Source organism: Spea bombifrons, chromosome 4 (genome assembly GCF_027358695.1).
Source record: "Spea bombifrons isolate aSpeBom1 chromosome 4, aSpeBom1.2.pri, whole genome shotgun sequence".
In the NCBI taxonomy this organism is placed as follows: Eukaryota; Metazoa; Chordata; class Amphibia; order Anura; family Pelobatidae; genus Spea; species Spea bombifrons.
Genome location: NC_071090.1, coordinates 44,824,678 through 44,846,065, shown reverse-complemented (window position 1 = coordinate 44,846,065; position 21,388 = coordinate 44,824,678). Strand labels below are relative to the sequence as shown.

At 39.1% G+C, this 21,388-nt stretch overlaps 1 protein-coding gene across 1 annotated transcript; it reads left to right on the top strand.

The window, feature by feature from the left end:
* The first annotated feature begins 2,171 nt into the window (after positions 1–2,171).
* NR2C1 (nuclear receptor subfamily 2 group C member 1) lies at positions 2,172–20,946 on the top strand. Its single transcript, XM_053465578.1, has 15 exons — positions 2,172–2,447; positions 5,158–5,270; positions 6,292–6,387; positions 6,658–6,888; positions 7,371–7,455; positions 8,149–8,328; positions 8,804–8,951; positions 9,383–9,470; positions 9,968–10,149; positions 11,399–11,552; positions 13,312–13,433; positions 13,954–14,093; positions 15,470–15,607; positions 18,582–18,687; positions 18,883–20,946. The coding sequence occupies exons 2-15, from the start codon at positions 5,217–5,219 to the stop codon at positions 19,055–19,057; spliced, it is 1,899 nt and encodes a 632-aa protein (XP_053321553.1). The 5' UTR covers positions 2,172–2,447; positions 5,158–5,216; the 3' UTR covers positions 19,058–20,946.
* Positions 20,947–21,388: the final 442 nt, after the last annotated feature.

Below are 21,388 nucleotides of genomic sequence, written 5' to 3'. Positions count from 1 at the left end.
GCATTGCGCAGACGTTTACCGGCTGTCAGAGAGGAGGATCCAGGTCTCCAGCAGCACTGCGGGGATCCTCCTCTCTGGCAGCCGGTGAACATCCGCGCGATGACAACCTCCGCTGCTGCCGGTAGTACCTCTATGATGGCGCACCGTAAGGTCATGTGCCGCTGGCGCTCCGTTGTAGAAGCCCCGGCAGAAGTAAAGGTTGTCTGCACGCATTGTGCAGACATCCACCGCCTGCCAGACGGATCCAGGTCCCCTGCAGCGCTGCGGGGGATCTGGATCTTAGTCTTGTAATCAAACCTCTGTTTGATGTCTGATTATAAGAAGATCTCGGATATAAGATGAGGGGTATTTTTCGAAGCATTTGCTCTGAAAAAAACCATGTCTTATTATCAAGCAAATACAGTATATCTAAAAAGAGTATATTGGTGCCCCTAGAGGTGTAATCATTATACACTTCTATATCCCATGAGGCGGGCATTGCACAGGTTAGGAGGAACTTAGATGGACATCATTCACTAGATAACAAAATAACGGAAAAGGAAAACATTATCATCTTTTACTTATATAGCACCAACAGTTTACGCAGCGCTTAATACAATACATAAATTCAAGGGGTATGACAAGAATTGACAGGCTACGACAAATCGATAAATTAGGTGGAGAGAGGCCTGCTCGCAAGCTTACAATCTTGAGGGAATGGGGTGACAAACATAAGGCACAGAGAAAGGTTGAGAGGTAGTGTGGTGGTTGTATCAGTGACAAGGAAGTTCTAGCAGCTAAGATGGCGCAGCTTCTCTGAAGAAGTGGGTTTTGAGATGTTTATTGAATGTTGGGAGGGAGGATGAATGCTGAAGGTTCGGTGGAAGTAGATTCCAGAGATATGGGGCAGCTTGAGTGAAATCTTGTAGACAGGAAAAGGAAGAGGTGATAAGTGAGGAGGAGAGCCTTAGCCCATGGAAAGAACGTAAGGATCAAGTAGGAGAGTATTTGCTTATCAGGGCAGAAATGTATGGAGGAGCAGTGTTATGGGTGGCCTTATATGTCAGTACCAGGATTTTAAATTTAATTCTAAAGGTAATTGGGAGCCGGTGGAGGGTTTCACAGGGTGGGGAAGCAGAAGAGGAAGGAAGATAAGCCTAGCAGCGGCATTTAGGATAGACTGTAGAGGAGAGAGTCGAGACAGTGGAATACCAACCAGAAGAGTGTTGCAGTAGTCAAGACGGGAAGTGATAAGTGAATGAACCAGAGTTTTTGTGGATAAACAACTTTTGTGCTAAAAACAAAATTATTTCCTATTTCAGGGCCAATTCTATTTACAAATAAAGGGTACAGCTATGGGTTCAAACATAGCTCCCACATCCGCTAATATCTACATGAATACATTAGAAGCGTAGTTAATATATCCCCTATCACTCTCTAAACATTGTATCATCTGGCAATGCTACACAGATGTGGCTGAACACATATTGGGGTGATTGGCAGAGACATATACTGTGTGCGTGTATGTGGGGAGATACCACCACAAACTTTGAGAAAGGTTGGTAGTAGAAAAAAAACAGTAAACAGTTAAAATACAGTTTTCAAACATATATGATGTGACAGGGGTAAATTGAACTGACCGGCTTCAAAGATGTCCAAATAGAGCATGGGGACAGGATTACCAGATGTAGGAAAAATGGTTTTGAAATAGCAATATGCTCCTTATTGTAAAACACCACATAAAAACTTTGGGTATTTCCAAGCTCTTTTGTAAACGTTTTTTGTAGAAGGGTTAAATACTGTTAATAAAAAAAACCTGAAATATGTCCTTTTACCCCCCCAACTATATTTTCCACTTTTTTTTTAAATTGTAAATTAGGTGATATGATCAAAATAGTATGTAAAGAAAGTCCTTCTTGTTCTGAGGGGGGGGAAATACTCGTGTGGGAGAAGTAAATCACAGCTAAGCAGAAATGTCATGAAGGGTACAAAAAAATAAAAACCTCACGAAACAGCTCTAGGTTAAAACGAATTTTTAGAAATATTTCTGGATTGGGGCAGGTCCCGTAAAATGGACACACAGCAGATGCCCCTTGGGCATTTTCACCAAGTACGTATAGGCTGCAGTATTTGTGAAGCAGACACCCTTGCAAATGGCAGTTTATCCGATGTGTAAATGGCGGCCGCTTGTCTACAGTGAAATTTTTTAAAATACAGTTTGAGAGAAAAGCTGAACGCCTTCACTTCCTGCGGTACATCCCGTAACATGCCCGCGTCATGCCGCATGAGGCGCCAGTGACGTCACCGCGACTCCATCTACGCACCGGTCACGGGGAGGAGCCGCGATTTTCGGCGGAGCTGATGGAGGGTCACGAACTCTGACCCGCCGGGAACCGGCAGCGGCAGTAACGGTGGGAGGATAACCGGGAGAGATATACACGTGGTTCAGCCCCATCTTTCGGATAAAGGTAATAATGACCGCGCGACAGTCGGTGATACGGAACAGGGAAAGGATTCTGCCGTATGCGATATAACGGATAGACAGCGAAACTACCGACTGCCTTACCGCAACACTACCGCGGTTCCGCCCGCCTGTTTTAATCGCGCGTCTAGAGCGCCGTGACCGTGTGACGCTTTAACCCTCTCGTAATGACCTCTGACCTACGCCCGACAGGAATAGCTTCCCGGCCGCTCCCCCCCCCAGCCCGCGCTGGTGCACGCGCGTTATACTCCCTCCCTCTGTGTGCGCGCGCTTTACCATTGACTCTAACGCGGGTTGTTGCGGCGGCGCGCCTTCAGTATAGGCTGACACATCAGGCCGTATTTACGGCTTTTAACTGCACGCTAGTATTAATCCTGCATCAAAATAGATTTTGTAATAGTCTAACAATTATTCAGCATCTTCCTCTTATTTATAACATTAAGTGTTTACCTGTCCTTAGCATATAGTGTTAATGCACTTTGGAGTCCATTTTACATGGGTTCCATTGTATGATACAGAATGCAAATAGCTACTTATAATTTCCACTCCTCTACCTTTTACTGTATATACGGTAAGGGTAATTTAAACAGGCCTAACTCTATCCTGAGTCTTAGAGGAGACCGAGGACTGATTAAGGTCTGAGCCTACCACAGGAAGAATGGGTAGTGCCAATGATGCAAGAAGAGCTCCCATGACACTTTCCCTCCACAAAGAGTGTGGTGCCATTAACATGCGCTTGTTCAACCGTGTGTCCCCCTTAAGCCTACCCCAGGCAAGATTGAAGCCCCACACCTATAGCTTGCAAGTCAAAGCTGTCACTGCTGTGGAACACGCTCGTTTCTTGGAAAATAAGGAGTTAAGTCTGTTAAGAACGTGCCTCTCTATTCCACAGCTGCCCCGCTAAAGCCGGGGCAAGTGACATATTTGTGCAAGATGCCCGTAGCTAAAGACCAGCTCTGATCCACAATTTATATATTGTTTCTTTTTCAAATACGTAAAATACTTTATTTTTATATGTAATGTCCAATAAACCAAGCATGTCACATGATGTAGTGTAATGAGAAAAACGAACGAAAAAGGCTTTTCTAACATTGTTTCCATGTACCGTATATATCAAACCAAATAAATAAAAAAAAAAAACCCAGAAATTAAATATGTGACACATATTGAGAAATGTGTCACAGCTTATGGAAGGTTGTCACACATAATATAAGGTTAAATAGAGTAAATGCCTAAACATATATAGAGACTCAATCAGGGGAGAAATGCCACAAAAAAGTCATCCTTTTCACACATTTCAACAAGTGACACCCTTTTTGCGCCACTGGGGCATCTAGTTTTGTGGAGTGCAGCCCCATCCCCCCACTTACAGCCTGATGGTGATGAGAGTTTTAGTCCACAAACGCTCATCTACCCATTTTTTGTTTAAATATTATTTTTTCTCTCTCTCTTGTCTCTCCTCTCTCACCTCTCTCTATCTTTTTCTCTCTCACAACTCTTTTTATTGTGCTCAATGATGTTTTCTCGGACTGCCCTAGGTGTAAGGCAGTCCCATGCACCAGGGACAGTAGCAGTTTTGGGACGTGCCCTGCCATCACTATGTAATTTGCACGATGCCATGGTACATCATGAAGGGTGGAAGAAGTTAAAGTTGTACTCATCTCACAGCCTCGTGTGTTGTTTGGCTGCCACTTGCAAGTAGAGTTAAACTTTGATTTTACACCGTAAAGCTCACTGTCCTGCTGTTTATGTTTTGCACTGCTGATATAGTTGATTTACTATTATCTGAGTGGCCACTTCCATTAGAAACTTGAGGATCACACCTTTTGTCAAGAACATGATCATGATTTAGCGTTTGCTTGCATGTAAGAATCATGCCTGATTTGCCTAGTTTCAACATACAGCAATATTTTCTGCAATCTGACCCCACGTAAGTAAGGGGATTGCCTATTTATCTTTTAATCTTGTATAAGGCCTGGTAGTGCTGTATACTTTAAAGGAACAGTCTAATGTCTCTGACACCCCTACTATAGAAGAATGCATATTAAATGAGTACTTTATTATGCATGCTTCCAAAACATTTACAAAAAAAAAGAACTCACCTGATACAGAATTTGCTGGAGAATCTTCTTTCTTCCTCCGTGATCTGACATTTTTTGCAACTGAATGGCTGTTTGAAGCTATAAACCTGTGGCAGGAAAGTGCTCTTATTAAAATCACAAGTGCATTCACTAGAGCCAATGCTGGAGATGAGTACATCACCGCCGAATGAACCTCCTGCAGGGCTTCTGCAGAACCCCCCCCCATGCATTTGCAGAACAGACCATTGCATTAATACGCATATGAAGACTGCAGTGTCCCTTTAAGTTGACGTTGATGCTACACAAAGTCTTCCACGCCGTATTCCATTAAATGAGTTTCAGAGATACTTTGCTATGCAAAATAGAGGACTTTTTAGGAAAATGCTCCTGGGTGCTTGTACTATTGTTCTCGTGGGATTTTATTTGTGTCATGAAATTGATTTATTTAAAGGAAATATGTTATTTTTATTAATCCTATTTTAGCCGATATTCAGATAAGTTTTTCCTTAATGTTGAGTTTTCAGATCGCATAGATGAGGTAAAATTCCCTGATTAGAGGACTGTTATGATCTAGTTTACTGTTATATGATCCAGCTTGCATATATTTCATTACAGATTGAATTTAAAACTGGCTAACACACAGATCCAAAAGGATTGTACCGCGAAGAGACATCATGGCATCCATAGAGGAACTAGCGCATCAGATTATCGAGCAGCAAATGGGAGAGGTGCGATAAGTAAACATTCTTATATGCTTTTCTTCAGGTTTTCATTAGCGTTTTTTATAGGAGTTTTATATCTATTCTAGTCGTGTGCAGTGCTTTTTCACACAAATATGCAATTTAGAGCTATCAGGAATGAAGCACCTGCATACATTAAAAGGTGAGCGAGAGCCTAATTAGATCTGACTTTAGGTGTTTAATTAAATGTCCAATTACTTTAAAATAATAGAAAATACTTACCATGAATCTCATGTTTGTAATGCCAAGTTCTTTTCGTTTTTTTTTTGTTGGTGGCCTGTTTGAAACAGCCTGTTATCTATTAACTGCTGCAGCAAAGCTCTAAACATCTGAATATTTTATTCCTGCAATATATTTCTGTAGCCACTTCTGCTTGATGGGTATGAATCTACTACTTTGTCCAAAGTAGTGATTTTTCAGTCGTATTGCCTCGTAAGGGAGTGTTAACATAATGCATGAAGGGATTATGCTGCCGCTCATGTGTTTTGTCAATGGCGAACATTCAGCCGTTTCAATAAATTACAGAGAATAATTACCGGCCACGGATCACGGGTTCCGTTTTGTGAAGTAGACTTCTTTAATTTAAAGATAAAATGTGAAAGACAATTAGCAGGACTGCTACATAAAAAGAGAAGATATATCAGATTAAGAGGAATCCTAGAATTACATTTAGTGGACATGTATATTTTAATTTATTAAATAAAACTAACTGTTGTGTAATGTAAGTGGAACAGAATTAATATTTTGGAATTGGGATTATGACCTAGCGGTATTGATATTGTTTTAATAACCCTAATTACATATCCACCATGAGTGTGGTTTTAATGCATCGTATTCAAATGTACGTTAAGTGATAGTCGCATTCTTGGCACTTTTGTGGGATAATAATGACTTGGTGACTTTTTAAGATTCAGTTTCAATAATTCCAACAAAATATCTTGTATTTGTCAGTCCATGTACCACATGTTAAAATGTTTAATTACTGATTATCTAGATTTCTCATTTGCAGGGGGAAATTACACATGCAGCACTAATGGATGGAAACACGCAGAGAATACAGATAGTTCCATCCGAATCTGGTGTTTCTGTACCACAACGAATACAGGTACATCTGAGGGAATACTTTAATTATACATTAACGGTGAATTATTTTCGTAATACAGATCTGTTCTTTTCCATAGCCTTTACCATATTGGGCCAAGTTGACTATATTTAAATGTTCCCCAAATACAGTATTAGTGTCTTTAATGTCTTCCTGTAAATATAAGGGTGATACAGAACACCCAGGTTTAATTAAAAATAATACTTTATGTTTTGATGAAATTGGTTAGTATGCAATGTTATGGAGTAGCAGTTGTAATTATCTTTGTTTCAGTTTGTCACAGATCAACAAACCGGCCAGAAGATTCAGATTGTAACCACACTTGACCAAAGTGGAGGAAGCAAGCAATATATCTTGACCAATAATGATGGGTCTTCTTCAAGTAAAGTTATCCTTGCAAGGCAGGACTCCAGCCAGGGGAAAGTTTACCTGACAACTCCCGATGCAGCCGGCGTCAATCAGCTGTTCTTCTCCAGCCCAGATGTATCAGCCCAGCACATTCAGGTAGCTCATTGTTTCACACGCTTAGAGCACAATAATTAATCTATATTTCACCAGTTTCAGGTGGGAAATAGGGGAATTTGCTCTGGTCCTTGCTTTCAATAAAACGCCTCTGTATGTACTTTGCTTTTCCTAACTTGCATATGATGTATAACTGTATAAATCTGGATAACTGTAAATGGAACTTTAAATAAAAATATGGTAGGTTAGCCTATGTACACACAAACAAAAATTGTGTTTTTATTTCTTTTTGGTATTTTTACAGATATATCATGTGATATGATGCACAATTTACCCTGAACTATCTACCGATGCATAGCTTAACTTGGCCTGAATACAACTAAGCCAAAGTGTTAAATAATGTCAGGCAGGGCCTTGGTTTAAATGATAAGCATCTTATATCTGAGTATAGTAGTAACGTTCATTTGTTAAGTAATTCAAATACGCATTGGCATTTACTACTGAAGTGTATTTTTTTGTTACAGATCCTGTCGGATGCCCAGGGGATGGATCAAAGTTTAAACAAACCAATTGTGGACCTCTGTGTGGTTTGTGGTGATAAAGCTTCAGGTGTGTAAGGGACTGAAGTTTTGTTTACCCCGACTAAAAACGTGAATATTATATTACAATACTTGTGAGTTGAGCAGTAGCCAATTCCATGTATTCAACTAGTATACATGGTATTGGCTGCCGCTCAACATAAAAAGAGAACACATGCACTGGTTTGCATACACTAAAATAATGGACTCCAAAATGTATCTTACTCTAAGAGATGCTAAAGTGTGTTACTTAATTGGTTACTGTTATGAAAAGAACTAAGCAGCCCTTACTTATTTGCCATAAAAATAGTGAGAGCACTCCCCTTGGAATATGTCCTTGTGACCTTTACAACACATTTATGGTCAAGGCGTATGTCAATCTCAGACTGTTGCCATAGAGTGGGTGTGATTGATATACTTAAAAGGTAAAGGAGAGGAAGTTTATTTTATAGGAATAGAAGTATTAGAACAAGAGGCCATTATATAAACCTGGAGTGTCAGGGTCTTGTGTAATAAAGGTTTACTTTACAGAGGTTGGTAGACAAAGGGGAGAAGTACTAGAGGCTAATACAGTAAGGCCATTTAATAAATCTAAGCTTATTAAAGATTTTTCCAAGACAGAAAAAAAGAGGTGGAAGAGGGGAACATAAAAGACATTTTAAGAGTAAGAGTAATCTTAAGTACAGTTTAATGCAATCTGGGCGTATTCCCTCAATCTTTTCAGGGCGCCATTATGGAGCGGTTACGTGTGAAGGGTGCAAAGGGTTCTTCAAAAGAAGCATCAGGAAAAATTTGGTGTACACCTGCAGGGGATCAAAAGACTGCGTCATCAACAAGCACTACCGTAACCGATGCCAGTACTGTCGGTTGCAGCGTTGTATTGCTCTAGGAATGAAGCAAGACTGTAAGTGTCAGGCAGAAAAATAATTGGTGCCTTTTATTATACATAAGATCTGTCACCATAACATATTTTCTAATCCCTTTTTTATCCACTGCAATTATTTGTGTTCACTTAAAATGTAATCCTTCATCTTGTTTTCACATGTATGACACACAGTGATGGAGATGGTTCTTACCGGTAGATCAAAAACCACTCTGCACTCATCTGTGTCTAATGCTTTTTTTAATGAACAGATGCAAATGTCATATTTGATAACACTTGCCAACAGCATAGAGAATATTAATGTTAATTAATTAACATTCCCCACAAATCAACATTTGTTAATCTATACATTTGTTAATAAACTTAAAAATTGACTGGTGAGCTTGAATTGAGTGACCACCACACTGAGCAGAGTATTTGTTTAGTTGTAATTACATCCGGCACATGATTGTCATTGTCTCATAATCTGTAGTCAACCTCCTTTCGTATTTTCCAGCTGTGCAGTGTGAGAGAAAGCCAATAGAAGTCTCCCGAGAAAAATCCTCGAACTGTGCTGCATCCACCGAAAAAATCTACATTCGAAAAGATTTGAGAAGTCCCCTCGCTGCAACCACTACATTTGTGACTGATAACAAGACTGTAAGGTGTGCATTTCAGTGATATGAAATGTGGAGGTCACCCCATAACTTAATGACGTAATGCATTAAAAAGAATCAACATATCCATTTAACAATGTTTTAACCTTCCAGTTTGATCCCAATGAATACTGACAATTAATGTAAGGACTAAGAGAGGGCTACTGTCACAGTTTTATCATTAATCTCCATTGATCTCTATTATTGATTGAACCAGGGAGCCATGAAAGTAACTCGCCGGACGCAGCTCCCAACCCAAATACATGATGATTCATTTAATTGAATAATTACTGGCTAGATCAGGCATTTTTTAAACTTATTTTAGATGTTTGTGATCTCTTAAATTGTATGTTCAGTGGGCTATGTGTATACATTGTGTGTGTCTATTCTTTCTCATTAAAAGAAAAGTATAATGATAGGTGTATATGTTTTTTTTGCAGGTCCGCAAACTTAGTGGATCCAGGAATGCTTGTGAATATTCAGCAATCGGGGATTAAAAGTGAGCCAGTGCTCATTACACCTGACAAGGTATTTCAAAGACACTAGACTTCGTGTATTGGTTTTTGTCATATCCACCTGGAATGGAAAAGTTTTTTTATTTTGTCTTTGGTTGTATATTTATGTTCAGTTATGAGTATTGATTTCTGTTGGATTTTGTTTTATTGCGGAGCTGTAATTACTCTTGTTATATTAATCCTCTAGTGATCAGGGGTATTTTTAACCAAATGTTTAACCATAAGCTCTTCTTTCTATGTCTAGTGTACCAGCACACACTATATATTGGAGGGCTTTCTTGAAATATACATATGGCAATTAGTGTGTGTGTGTGCAGCAGTAAGAAAATGCAGAACTGTGACACTTTTACACTGAATCTATCAGTACATTGCAAGCTAAGATTAGAGGTCTCCCTACTGAGGACGCCGGATGTACTATTTCCTATAGCCCCATTCTTTCTGACCCTAATAGCATGTCCTGTTTGTTTTTCAGAATATTAATTTACAACTGTTTGTATTTGATGTTTATAGGTAGAGACATGTCAGGGAGATCTAAGCACTTTGGCCAATGTTGTCACTTCGCTTGCAAATTTGAGTAAATCAAAGGACTTGTCACAGACCAGCACCGAGCTGTCCATCATAGAAAGCTTGAGTAATGGAGATACAACCCTTTCTGAACTTCAACCAGATCAAGGCAGTAGTGAAGTAACCAGGTAATGTTTTCTTTAATGTGTAACGGAAATGACTTCCTAAAAGGAACCAGACAAGTTTTTATGTTTATAACCATAAAATCTTAGGTATAATACGCAGGTATAACTTTACACTCAATTGTGTAGGAAACAAATAAGTACATGTGTATAATACCACCCTTCGATTAGGTCACTGGATGATGATTAGTGAGACTGATCTATAATCAGTGACTATTACATCTTTGCTAAAATAAAATTAATGTTGTAAAATAAGAAAAAGTCTATAACCACTTCATATGACTTGTAAACAACAAGTTTTGATTTTTACCTGGTCCCCACAAGTTTATGGGGGCTGTAGACACGTGCATTAACCTCATCTATGAAGCATTGGAGGGGTCGATGCTGCATGATCACTCTCATAGAGCTATCATGCAGCAGGGGGTGGTCAGGGCTGGTGCCCACACTTGTGTGGGGCCAAAGATATCCTGGATTTTGTCCCTTAAACTGCCTATAGCAACTGGGATGTGATCACAGGTAAACCGTCTATGGTGGAGTTTCCTCTGCACCATCGGACTGAAAAAGGGGTAAATTGTGTATATTATACCCTAGATTTTACAGTAAGTCCTATTCTCTTGACACCAGGTAGTTTTACCACATGCATGGTGTTTTGCCAGGAATTTTTTTACTACTTTAATGACATTCATCAGAGCTCTGGTCGACACTCGCTTATATAAAAAGACTGCTGGACTACATTTGTATGGTTCAGTAGGCCTTCAAACCTGCACATGGGAGGCACAACAGCTCTTTCCATATTTTCAGCTTATTTATAGATATGTTGAATGTGCATTTAGGGTTTCATAGCATGCTGATTGATTCATTTGTACATTTGAGATATTCCTGCAAATTCGTTATGGGTAGCGAACGTAGTGCTGCCACTTCTCCAGTCTTAATCACCATTCTTTTCCAAAGACATAGTCCCCCAATCTTTACTCACGCTTATTTGTCCTCAGTTGTAATCCACTTAAGCTGCAGTCATCTTTCCTTCCTTGCCTGCATTTGACTGCTTACCCATACCTCCTTCCATAGCCCTCTTTTGCTTTCCTCACCTCAGTCACCAATACTAATCCCTTCTTTTCCTCCCACCTTAATGCACATGATGTGTAGCACCCTACTGAATGTTAGTTAGCAGTAACTCCTCCCTTGGAGCATAATGGAGAATATAGGGGGGAAATCATAACATTGCACTATTTTATTTTTTCCTTTTATATTGTAGAGCATTTGACACACTGGCCAAAGCCCTGAATCCGTCAGAAAACTCTGCGCAGAGCTCATCAGAGAGCGTGGAATCGAACTCCAACCTACTTCACGACATCAATATTGTTGAGATTGAAGGCCCACTCCTTAGTGATACCCACATAGCCTTTAGAGTAAGACTTGAATATATATTTTTTTCTAGCAACACATACCGTGTTTCCCCGAAAGTAAGACAGTGTCTTACTTTCTTTTTATCCCTAAAAGCCCCACTATGTCTTACTTTCGGGGTATGTCTTATATTGGGAAAAAATTGAGAGTGATGGGAGTTATGATGTACTTTTAGAGCATAATTAGATCATGAAAAAGACATTGGAAATGGTACAGCATAACACCCATCACTCTCACACACTTACCAATCAACACACCTACCAATCCACACGTATACCAATCCACACGTATACACAAATCCACACACATATACACTAATCCACACACATATACCAATCCACACACATATACACCAATCCACACACATATACACCAATCCACACACACATATACACCAATCCACACACACATATACACCAATCCACACACACATATACACCAATCCACACACACATATACACCAATCCACACACATATACACCAATCCACTCTCACTTAATGCTTTCCTACCTTTCCTTTCTTCTTTCAGCTTCTTTTCCTCCTCTTCGCTCCTCTTCTTCAGTTCTTGTCTCCTTCCGGGTCAGAGGGCACGGACAGCGGTGGGCGCGGCTTCAGTGTTGTGCGCCGGGATCTGACAAGAAACCCCGGCGCACAACAGCTGTTGCCGCGCAGATCACAAGGGAGCGGTATCGGAGGTCATTAACAGACCTCCGGCTCCCTTGAGTGATTTTAAGCCGGGTTGAACCCGGCTTAAAATCACTCAAGGGAGCCGGAGGTCTGTTAAAGACCTCCGATACCGCTCCCTTGCGAGCCTGCTCCTCCAGCGGCGGACATTACTGTCCGTCTCTGGAGGGGTGCCGGGTGCCGCAGGTTGGCACCCCCTGGAGTGTGGCGCCCTGTGCGGTCGCACACCCCAAAGGTCGGCCCTGCTCTAAGGGGCCGGCCTTAGGGGTCTGCGGCCGCACAGGGTTTAAATAAAAACATCGGGGGTTTTTTTCAACTTTATTTAACATCCTCCATGTTAAATAAAGTTAAAAAAAACTTTATTTAACATCCTCCATGTTAAATAAAGTTTTTTTTAACTTTATTTAACATGGAGGATGTTAAATAAAGTTAAAAAAAAACCCCGATGTTTTAATTTAAATCCTGTGCGGCCGCAGACACGTAAGGCCGGCCTTGGTGGGGACTTCCCGGCCCCTTAGAGTGGCGGACCCGGCAAATCCCCCGTGTTTCCCCGAAAGTAAGACATATGTCTTACTTTCGGGGTACGGCTTATATTAGCCGACCCCTCTGAAACTCCCGATACGTCTTACAATCGGGGGTGTCTTACTATCGGGGAAACACGGTACTCATTGGAAAAATAAGTTACACTGAGTAACCTCATTATCCTTCAATTGCTTTTACATCATTTAGGGATAAGAAGTATAATTCTGATGAAGTGATTTAAAATGATTAACCCCTCTTATATTAATATAACAGAATCCTTTATTTTAGAACTAGCGCCTATGAATAGGGCTTGTTTCAAAGGCAAGCCTCACAGAAGTGTCTTAAACAGACATTCACATGTCACGCTTGTTAGTGCAAATGCATATAAAACTTGGAGGAGCCTGTCTTTCAATTTGTGGTCTTATTTAAAATGTTATGTGCTGTAAGCTGTAGACATGTGTGTTTGATTCAGTGCTAATCTATTTGAAGCCGTTGAGTAGCTGTATCTTAAAATGATATGCACATTTGGCTCTGTGTAATGACTCTGTATCATTCCAGCTCACTATGCCTACGCCGATGCCTGAATATCTAAACGTGCATTATATTTGTGAATCCGCGTCACGGTTATTGTTTCTGTCTATGCATTGGGCCCGGTCTATCCCTGCCTTCCAAGCTCTTGGGTAAGTGGGAATATTGCCATTTATGTATTTAAAAACATTTTTTTTTAACTTTCATGGTTTAAATGGGTGGTTTAATGTACAGCCTCACCAAAGAAGAATGTATATGGAAGCACTTTGATTATTTTAATATGCATTCTTTAAAATGTATAAAAAAATCAATCCAAAGATTCCATTCAGTGCCATAAAAATGATATATATTGCAAACCAAAAGCATGTGAATACCTGGCTATTTGCTTTGGGTATGAAGTACACTTTATTCATTACATTGTGTCAGCTAAGGATAGGTGCATAGATCAAATACTAGCTTGATCTTGGATTTACCTTGTGCTCTTGTGTAGCCCAGTCACATTCACAACGTTTATCTGTAAAATGTATATTATCTATAAGAACGTTTTTGTGTTCTATGGTCATTTGGTGAGTTATTTAAGTATTCGGTGGATTTTAGCAGGACAAATATTGAAACAGTACCTTTATGTAATAAAGTGTTTGTACTAGTGAAATTATATTTCTCTTTTGTTAGGCAAGAAAACAGCATCAACTTGGTGAAGGCTTGTTGGAATGAATTATTTACACTTGGCCTTGCTCAGTGTTCCCAAGTAATGAATGTGGCTACTATTCTTACAGCGTTTGTTAACCATCTCCACACCAGCATGCAGCATGGTGAGACTTACTGTGTTTGGTCCTTCACTTAAACACTGATCTGACGTCTTTCCAACATATGGGCATTTAATGGAATTCTGTGAAGAAGCAACATTCAGAACAATTTCAACTATTTAAAATCAAAATGCTACGCACCAGTGTCGCTCTTTTGCCAAGGGCTTTGCATTTAAAAAAAGATTCCGTTTCTCATTATGGGTCTAGCTGCACTAGGCTTTGGAAAAAAGACGTGATGTCTTATGTGTCTTGCCATTGCTGTGCAATACGCAACCACCCTGGTGTGACCGCTTGTACATCAATTTCAACGAAGACAGTGCCGTTTAGCAGCGCTAGTGATTATAGTTTACCGCAGAACATTGAGCATGCTAGTCTTTTATTTGTGAGAGGGTTAGGCAGTAGGGAGCTTGTAGGCAGGTTTATAGATAGACTATATGCGCAAACGTATCAGGACACCTGACCGTTACACCAACATTTCATTCTAAATACGTACACATTAATATAAAGTTTGTGTCCCCCTTTTGCAGCTATAACAGCTTTGACTCTTCTGGGAAGGCTTTGAACGAGATTTTGGAGAGTTTCTGTGGGAATTGTTGCCCATTCATCCAGTAGAGCATTTGTGAGATCAGGCACTGATGTTGGACGAAAAGGCCCGGATTGCAATCTCCGTTCCAGTTTATCCCAAAGGTGTTAGATGGGGTTAGGGTCAGGACTCCCTTCAGAATATCAAAACATTTTGGACAATGCTACGCTTCCAATTTTGTTGGAACAATTTCGGGAAGATCTTTTATATTTCAGCATGACTGTGCACAAAGTAAGGTCCATAAAGAGATGATTGGAAGAACTTGACTGGCCTGCATAGGGCCCTCACCTCAACTCCATCGAACACCTTTGGGGTGAATGGAGATTGCAAGCTCTACTGGATGAATTCCACAGGAACACTCCAAAATCTTCTGGAAAACATTCTTAGAACAATGTAATAGTTGGTAAGGGGGGTGACCAACATAATATGAATGTCTATGTAGTTAGAATGCAATGTCATAAAAGTCCCTGTTGGTGTAATGGTCAGGTGTCCCAATACTTTTGTCCATGCAGTGTACTAAGAATACAGTTTAGAAATGCAGACATGTACGGATTGTTTCAGCCATTGCAAGCTATTATAAATTTTCAGCATAACCTCCTTATATATAAAATGACAACCATAGATATTGCTAAATTACAACACAATTCTTGTAAATCATCTAAAAACACAAATGTGTGAAAACAAAACTACGGCTGAGCCGCAAGTATTCCTAAATATTTAAGCATAACATCCTAATGGCGCGACGACTGATAAGTACCAAATAATTGCAGTAACATTGATGTGTTGTGTATTCTTGCAGATAAGTTGTCTACAGATAAGGTGAAGCTGGTGATGGATCACATCTTCAAGCTGCAGGAGTTCTGCAACAGCATGGTCAGACTTGGTCCTGATGGATGTGAATATGCCTATTTAAAGGCAATTGTCCTTTTCAGTCCAGGTGGGTAGATTTTGATTATTAAACTAGAACTTCTTGAGTGATCTGTGGTACAAATATTCTAAAGTACAGTGCAGGTCTCTCCATAGGTCTCACTTTTCCATAAACAGGCTTATATATGCTTTGCTGCAACTGTGATATAGTTTCCTTATATATTAACTTCCTATCCCTAAGGTTATTGCGACATACACACTACAGCAAGAAATGGTGAATTGTATTAATTTGCTGTGCTCTTGCTGCTGCCTGCCCCAGAGGCAAAACAGATGGCCCACTCTGGGTCAAATAAACGGTATAGATCACAACTAAACTCTGAAATAAAGAAACACAAAAGTAATTTAGAGCAAAGAACATTACATTACCTTTTATTTATAGAGCAGATTCTGTAGCTCTATTACAACAAGAGGACAGTGAAAATTAACAGTAACATTAACTGACAAAATACAATTTGATACTAAAATAGACATGTGTTAAGACATAATGTACAGAAGAAGGAAGCCAAGATTTTGCAAGCTTAAAGATTTGATTTGATTTCCAATAATGTGAAAGCAGATAGAAATTACCTGGGGAACTGTAATTTTTGTTGTAGTGTTAACTGTTAGTGTGTCTTCCACTGCCCGATGGTGAATGCATTTGGTCATTGAGATAACGCTATGGTTTTTTTGAAATATATATATATAAACCTTTAGTGTTTTAATGCACCATGTTTTCATGTGTAACAGTTCTACCAAATATTGGACTCTGTTAGTCTACCTACAGCCAGGTCCTTAAATACTGGGATAGTGACCTAAGTTTCATAATTTTGGCTCTGCATGACACCACAAAGGATTTGAAATAAAGCAATCAACATTTTATTTAAGGAGTTTAACAAAAATATCCTATGAACCATAGCGCCCCCCCTCCCATTTAAAGGGGCTCAAAAGTAATTGAAAAACCCCAAACGTAATCATAAACAAAATAATCATTCTTAATACTTGGTTGAAAATCACTTGCAGTGAATGAGCCCCTGGAGATCACCAAATTGTGTGTTTCCTCCCTAGTGATGCTTTGCCGGGCCTTTAACTCACCTGTCTTAAGTTGCTGCTTGTTTGTGACTCTTTCTGCCTTCAGGTTTGTCTTCAGCAAGTAAAATGCATGATCACTTTTTTTGAGACTCGCCTTTTGAATATTTGACTTTTTTTGCCAAGAAAAGCTCCTTGGTTGCTTTTGCAGTATGTTTTGGGTCATTGTCCATCTGTAGTGTGAAGTGCTGTCCCATAGGTTTTAGAAACATAAAATAATGCAGCAGATAAGAACCATTAGGCCCATCTAGTCTACCCATTTCTCCTGATGTAAGGACTCAAACTCCAGTTAGTCCTTTCTCTGGTTATATACTCATGATAGCTCTATGCATATCCCATACAAATTTAAATTCCTTCACTTACATCTAAGGCTCTGGCCCTCCGAAATATCCTAAATCCCCCCTCTTCTGTTGCCACTGACAGACCAGTGCCCCCAATGCTGTATTCTGCCTTGGGATTTTTATGTACCAACTGCGTTATTTTACATTTATCAACATTAAACTCCAGCCACCACATGCTCGACTATTTTACATAAATCATTTGCTATTTGATTTGTTCCACTTGGGAAGTCTATTCTGTTGCATACTGTACCATTAATATCGCTAATAAAAATATTAAAAAGTCCCTATACTGATCCCTGAGATACCTCTCTAGTAACATGTCCTTCCACCTAATATACACAATTGTTTACAACCATCTGCCTCCTGTCTCAACCATTGTGTTATTCATTCAATCATTATAAAATATATTTATACATTTTTTATAAGGGACAGTGTTGAATGCCTTACTGAAATCTAGATAAGCTACAGTCTATTATTTTTTTTTCTTTTTTACTGGATAACTAAAATGAGTTAGTTTGACGGGGTCTTCTTGTAGTAAACCCGTGCTGTGTCTGATCAGTCAAACCATTTACATCCAGATATTTAACAATCCTTTCCTTTAGCATGGTTTCAATTACTATGCCAGTGATATCTTCAATAAACTGTAGTGATCCAGTTTCATGGTCAGCCATGCTTGGGATCATGACCCTTACCTTCCTTTTCCCATCCTATTCCCCTTCCATCATTCTGGTATAGGTAATGGTCCAGAACTTGGCAGACATTTTTATTTATTTTCTGGCAGTCTAATCTGATCTTCCTATTCTTGGGGTTTTCAAGTGATTTGCTCCTTATGGTTAAGCTTCTTTATTTACTTTCATGAAGTACTTTCATAAAGACTTTTGATTGTAGTCTTTGACAATGATACACCTGCCCCCTGGACAGTGTTCATGACATGGCTAGATGTTGTTAAGGGGTTTTTATTTTCACCAAAGAAATAATTTTCCCATAATCCACTACAGTTGTTTACTGTGGTCACCCAGGCCTTTTGGTGTGGATGAGCTCACCAGTGCATGCTTTCTTTTTTAGAATGTACCAGATTGTTGACTTATATGAGCTACTTCAGACCTTCATCCACTTTGAATGTAAAAACCCTCAAATTAAAGCTGAACATCTGCACTTCAGTGCTTCATTTCAAATCCATCGTGGTTGCATGCAGAGCCAAAATCATGAAATGTGTGTCACTGTCCAAATAGTTATAGAGCTGACTCTATGTAGATCACAACCCCTACTGGGCTTCATAGAGTGGGGTTGTTCTCCAGTCCTTATGTTATATTCAAGAAAAAGAGGGCCAGCATTTCTCCAACATATATTATGTTCATTGGTAATTATTTTGTTGGATGAGAATAGACATGGGATTTAATGCATTTCCTATAGAAACGAATAGGCTGATTTTATTAAATTGTATCTCTACGTTGGAGGCTGTGACAGACTGTATATGTTTTAAAAGCTAGTTGGGTTGTCTAGCATGATGGTAGTTGTAGTTCAACAGCATTCTGCAGGTGGACAGTAACGTGAAATAATTGGAATGTGATATTACAGATCACCCGGGATTGGAAAATGTGTCTCACATTGAAAAACTACATGAGAAAGCATACATGGAATTTCAAGACTACGTAACAAAAACCTATCCAGATGACACATACAGGTAAGGGGTTTATGTAATATTATTATTTGTATATTATCATTTGTTTTAAATTGCACTAAATTACATTGTTTTTATATTTAAAATGAGCGTATGCTACTAGTGGCAGATCCAGTTAGGAAAAAAACAGACTCTGCCTTTGTTTTGCTTTATTTTGCTGAAAATGACGGATTACTATTTTTTTGTGCCTTTTCGCAGGTTATCCCGACTCCTGCTCCGGTTGCCAGCCCTAAGACTGATGAGCGCGGCCATCACAGAGGAGTTGTTCTTTGCAGGCCTGATAGGCAACGTACAGATCGATAGTATCATTCCATACATTCTGCGCATGGAAACAGCCGACTACAATTCTCAAATAATTGGCCTGACTGCATAGTGTGCTTCAGCAATGCAGACACAAGAGAGTTTGACTTCTTCTCAGCAAATCTAAAATAGAAGAAAATGATCTCTAAAATAAACTTTGTACACATTTCAGTTCAAAATCCCAGCCTTGAAAAATACCATTTGTAAATTGGTATGAGATGGTGGGTAACAAAAACTGTGCCTTTTGGCATAATGTAAATATGTTTATATTTATAGCTATAAATAGAAGCATTTCTATATTGTAACAGGGCTACTGCTGTTCATTGGCTTGGTCTTTCAAAGATGCCAAGAGCAGTGTTATTCCCATACAGTATGAGTATTATTTCACAGCATAGTGCAATTTACCGAAAAGTCAAGTGTCGCATGATTAGCATTTGTTCTACCTGAACCAGAATTGTGCAACAAAGAAAACTTTTTATAGAAGAAAATATGAAGTGTTTTGGACATTGAGGATTAGACACCTTTTTTTAATATAATGAAACTTGATATGCATTCTATAAGAATCATAGTTCTTACTTAAGGAATAGATGGCATTTCCGAGGGTTTTCCTCATTCCTGCATGGAATAAAGATGTTTCCCTTTGTACCCTTTTCACGGTAAGTGCACCCTAGGGACAAAGGGCTTAAAAGTGTAAAGTACTTGTTGCGAACAATCATTTGCTAACATTGTCAAACAATGTGAATCGGAGATTGATGGCTACATTTTGTAAAAGAAAATAAATTATAAAAAGAGGAAAAAAAGCTTTAGAGCTCTTACTACATGTACATATATGTGGTTTTGAATATGAGAGACTTTAGCCATCCATTACACTTTGTGAATCTTTTATTTGAGTTGTCTCAAACATTTCTGACGATTAACTTTTTTCTCTTCTACCTTCTGTGACCTCTTCATATCATTTTGTGTATTTTCTACCAACCCTGGTCTCAGTTGGACATGATCTATACCCTGCATTACAAAAACAGTACATTTCCCCCAAAAAGCTAACTCTTCTCACGTTGTTCTGAATAAAGCTGTCATATTCACACAAAAATATATAATTAGTATGAGTACATTTCCATTTCATTATGTATTATATGTTAACGATTACTGGCCTCAATGTGACAAATGCCATAATCATGCCTTTGCTTGGCTTGACTTAGTCACTCCTTGGGTTGCTTTCATAAAATTGTGGGTTTGCAAATGAGATGAACGTTTCAGTGCCTTGCTATAACTGTGTTATAAAGGGCCAACAGCAGTAATCTTACTGATGAACTTACTAGGCATCATTATGTTGGAATTGCCTCTTCATAATGCATAGTTATATCAGGGGGCTGAAACCGTAACTCACTCACAAATTTCTAATTCAATGCACTCATACACCCAAAGAATGGTGTATGTTTTAAACAGATGAGCACTTTGTTCTTCTATCCTTTTTAGTGAGAAAAAAATCCCTGTTGGTTAACTAGAAATCCCAGAATCCTCAGCCATACTATGTGATGTAGTGTAGTCCATAGCCCAGCCGCATCCTAAGTATTTCTTTTCCCAGCACTGCTAGAAAAGAACTTGGGTGTTGTAAAAATGCAAAGAACATTCCGAATGGGAAAAAAAGTTAATAAAAATGAATGAAATCCGAACAATACGATCACTAATCTAAGTATATGCTGGCACTCAATAAATTGGAAGTTATTTGAGACCATCCTGTAGAAACTGTATGCTGGTAGACTACCATTCATCCATTCCATTTACACGCTCCTTGTTTATACGTGCTGTTGCTTCATCTTATGTTGTATAAAAACTACTGTAAATGTATTCACTCCTAATGGAAATTGTAAATTCTATTTTGGCTGTATTTTTTAAGAAATATACTGTACCTTTTTATGAATAGAATAAAATTCAAACAATTGTTTTGTGTTCTTAGGTAAAGATGTGTTTTGAGGCTCTTTTTCTGAATTATACAAAGGATGCATTCCCATGTAAAAACAGTAGAAAACAGAAGGCTTTTCAAAGCGAAGGGCCAACACTCACAGCAAAGAAGGATGAGCTGACCCGGTACAATGCATAATTCAATTACGAAAAAAGACTTTGCCTTATTCAGAGTCAGTCAAGCACTACCTGTACCAGAAGCTCGCTGGGGTTGGCCTTTCACTATGTATAGTGAAGTAAAACACTAGTTTATGTAAATAGTCCCATTTGTCAGTAGGACAATGTTACACAGGTTTTTTTACTGGAAGCAAAAGAACAGGAAACCTTTTATATGCAGTAAATCCAGTGTTGAGTGTCACCTTTCCTAGCTATGAGGCAGTGCTGCTGTAAGATGATGTCAGACACGCCTGATTTCCACGTGCATGGATATCAGGATTGGGGT

Excerpts from the sequence above, each read along its gene's own strand:
- NR2C1 (XM_053465578.1), top strand. The coding sequence starts at position 5,217 with ATGGCATCCATAGAGGAACTAGCGCATCAGATTATCGAGCAGCAAATG. Across the intron at positions 6,388-6,657 it reads CTGTACCACAACGAATACAG|TTTGTCACAGATCAACAAAC; the intron begins GTACATCTGAGG and ends TCTTTGTTTCAG. Across the intron at positions 9,471-9,967 it reads TGCTCATTACACCTGACAAG|GTAGAGACATGTCAGGGAGA; the intron begins GTATTTCAAAGA and ends TGATGTTTATAG.